Here is a 2,087-nt window from a genome sequence, read left to right on the forward strand (position 1 = left end):
TAATTATCGGGTGGGACCAATGGGTATGTAATATTTGAACTATATAATTTATGTTAAATCAGGAGAGAGAGAGAGAGAGAGAGAGAGAGAGAGAGAGAGAGAGAGGAGAGAGAGCATATTATTCCCAGACAGTTTGCAGCCGAGTCTGTCGAGAGCAGATCTTGCAAAGTATCTGCTACAAAACTTGTCGACAGAAAGAATACAGATTTGATGCCGATTCTGATATATCACACGTTTAATAATTTAAATGTTGATTAAAATGTATCTGGTCAAGTGTTTTGAAACAATAAGATTTGATCTATAATACTCAATTTTAAATTAGCTGTACAAGTTTGTTTTGATTATTGCCTTATGTTTTCGATATTTTAAAACAATTTTGAAAAAACAGGTTTTCTCAGCACGGAAGATGAAGTAGTTCCTGGCAACATGGGTCTGAAGGATCAAAGTATGGCACTTCGCTGGGTATCGGAGAACATCGAATGGTTCGGTGGCGACCCGGAGAAAGTGACCTTGGTCGGTTTGAGTGCCGGTGGTGCAAGTGTGCATTATCATTACTTATCGCAACTGAGCGCGAATCTTTTTAAAGGTATTTTTCCAAGACGACACAAAAATCAATGAGAAGACTAAAAGGCGTTTCACCTATTACATTAAACAAATATGCAACAATTTTATATAATATAGGTGGCATATCATTCAGCGGTACAGCGTTTGATTGTTGGACGCAAACGGAGAACGCCTTAGAGAAGGCCAAGAAATTGGGCGCTTTGATGGGATGCCCTACCACCAGCTCCAGAGATATGATACGTTGTTTGAGATACCGTCCAGCCCGCGCAATCGTCCAGGCTACAAGTGAATTTATGGTAAAATTTGCTGCTCTTTTTATTGTCTTGAAACAAGAACAACAAATGTGACCCTAGGATGTGGAAAATTTTTTAGAAATCTGATTTATAATTTTATGATTTTAGCCGTTCTTATACAATCCCTTCACTCCTTTCGGTCCGGTAGTTGAGAAGATTGGTGATGAAGCACCCTTCATCGACAGAACGCCCGTTGAAATCATTAATAGCAGTGACGTTCAAGACGTACCCTGGGTTACGGGAGTAACGAGCGAAGAAGGCCTCTATCCCGTAGCTGGTAAAATAATGCGCAGAATAATAAGAAAATTGTTCTCCCCTTAATAAATATACAGGTAGTTATGAATACTAATTTATCGCAGAGTTTATTGCTGTGGATCAAAATTTGAAAGAGCTGAACGACAATTGGGATATTCTTGGGCCGCACTTCCTTGATTTTAACTATACCATCCCCAAAGAGAAACATATCGAAATTGCTCGTCTCATCAAGACACATTACTTTGGTACAAAACCGATCGATCGACAGAGTACAAAAGAACTGATACAAATGTCGAGTGATCGCTTCTTCGTGGTCGATAGCGAGAAGGCCGCGCGAATGCAAGCTGGAGTAAATCAAAATCCAGTCTGGTATTATTACTTCAGTTACAGAGGAGCGCAAAGTTTAAGCGATTCTTTCAGCGGTACCACTGAGAATTATGGTAAGTTTATGTGGAATACCAATGTTTATGTATATTAAATTTACATGTAAGCGACGGGAAAAATTAACGGAGCCGACCGGGACTCGAACACTCGGGATCCTTCGCTCACACGCCTAGCACTTAGGCTGCTACCCTAAGCACGATTGCTCCACTACTATGCTAATTTCCTCGATCTCTCATCAATACTGGCCCTACGGCCCAAAATCTCCTACATACAATATACTAAAGTACAGACATACACATATATTGTCACGAACTGACAAAAAAAATTCCATCCGTTTTTGGAACAATACATTTAAGTACTTTACCCGGGATTGAACTAGACCTTGTGATTATTCTAAACCGAAAATATATCGTAATTTCTTTTAAACTTTATAACGAAAATCGGATTTATTAATTGAATTAAAATTAGGGTAATCAACTTCAGAATCTAAAGGAATGAGCTTATAACGCGGAACTTCTTGAATTAGATAACTTTGAATTTCGGTTTCTAATTCTCTTAGTTTTATGAAAAACGGGAAGGGATCCTAGTTGG

The 2,087-nt window shown here is 38.8% G+C and overlaps 1 protein-coding gene across 1 annotated transcript; it reads left to right on the forward strand.

Annotated features, from left to right (window-relative positions):
* Positions 1-4: 4 nt before the first annotated feature.
* On the forward strand, positions 5-1,637 carry LOC112459466 (venom carboxylesterase-6-like; the record flags this gene model as incomplete). Its single annotated transcript, XM_025023569.1, has 5 exons — positions 5-23; positions 389-586; positions 682-860; positions 966-1,134; positions 1,217-1,637. Coding segments are annotated over 5 exons (939 nt in total), but the record flags the coding sequence as incomplete, so codon positions are not given.
* Positions 1,638-2,087: the final 450 nt, after the last annotated feature.

The sequence above is a fragment of the Temnothorax curvispinosus genome, unplaced genomic scaffold, assembly GCF_003070985.1.
Source record: "Temnothorax curvispinosus isolate PA1 unplaced genomic scaffold, ASM307098v1 QBEX01009839.1, whole genome shotgun sequence".
Classification (NCBI taxonomy): domain Eukaryota; kingdom Metazoa; phylum Arthropoda; class Insecta; order Hymenoptera; family Formicidae; genus Temnothorax; species Temnothorax curvispinosus.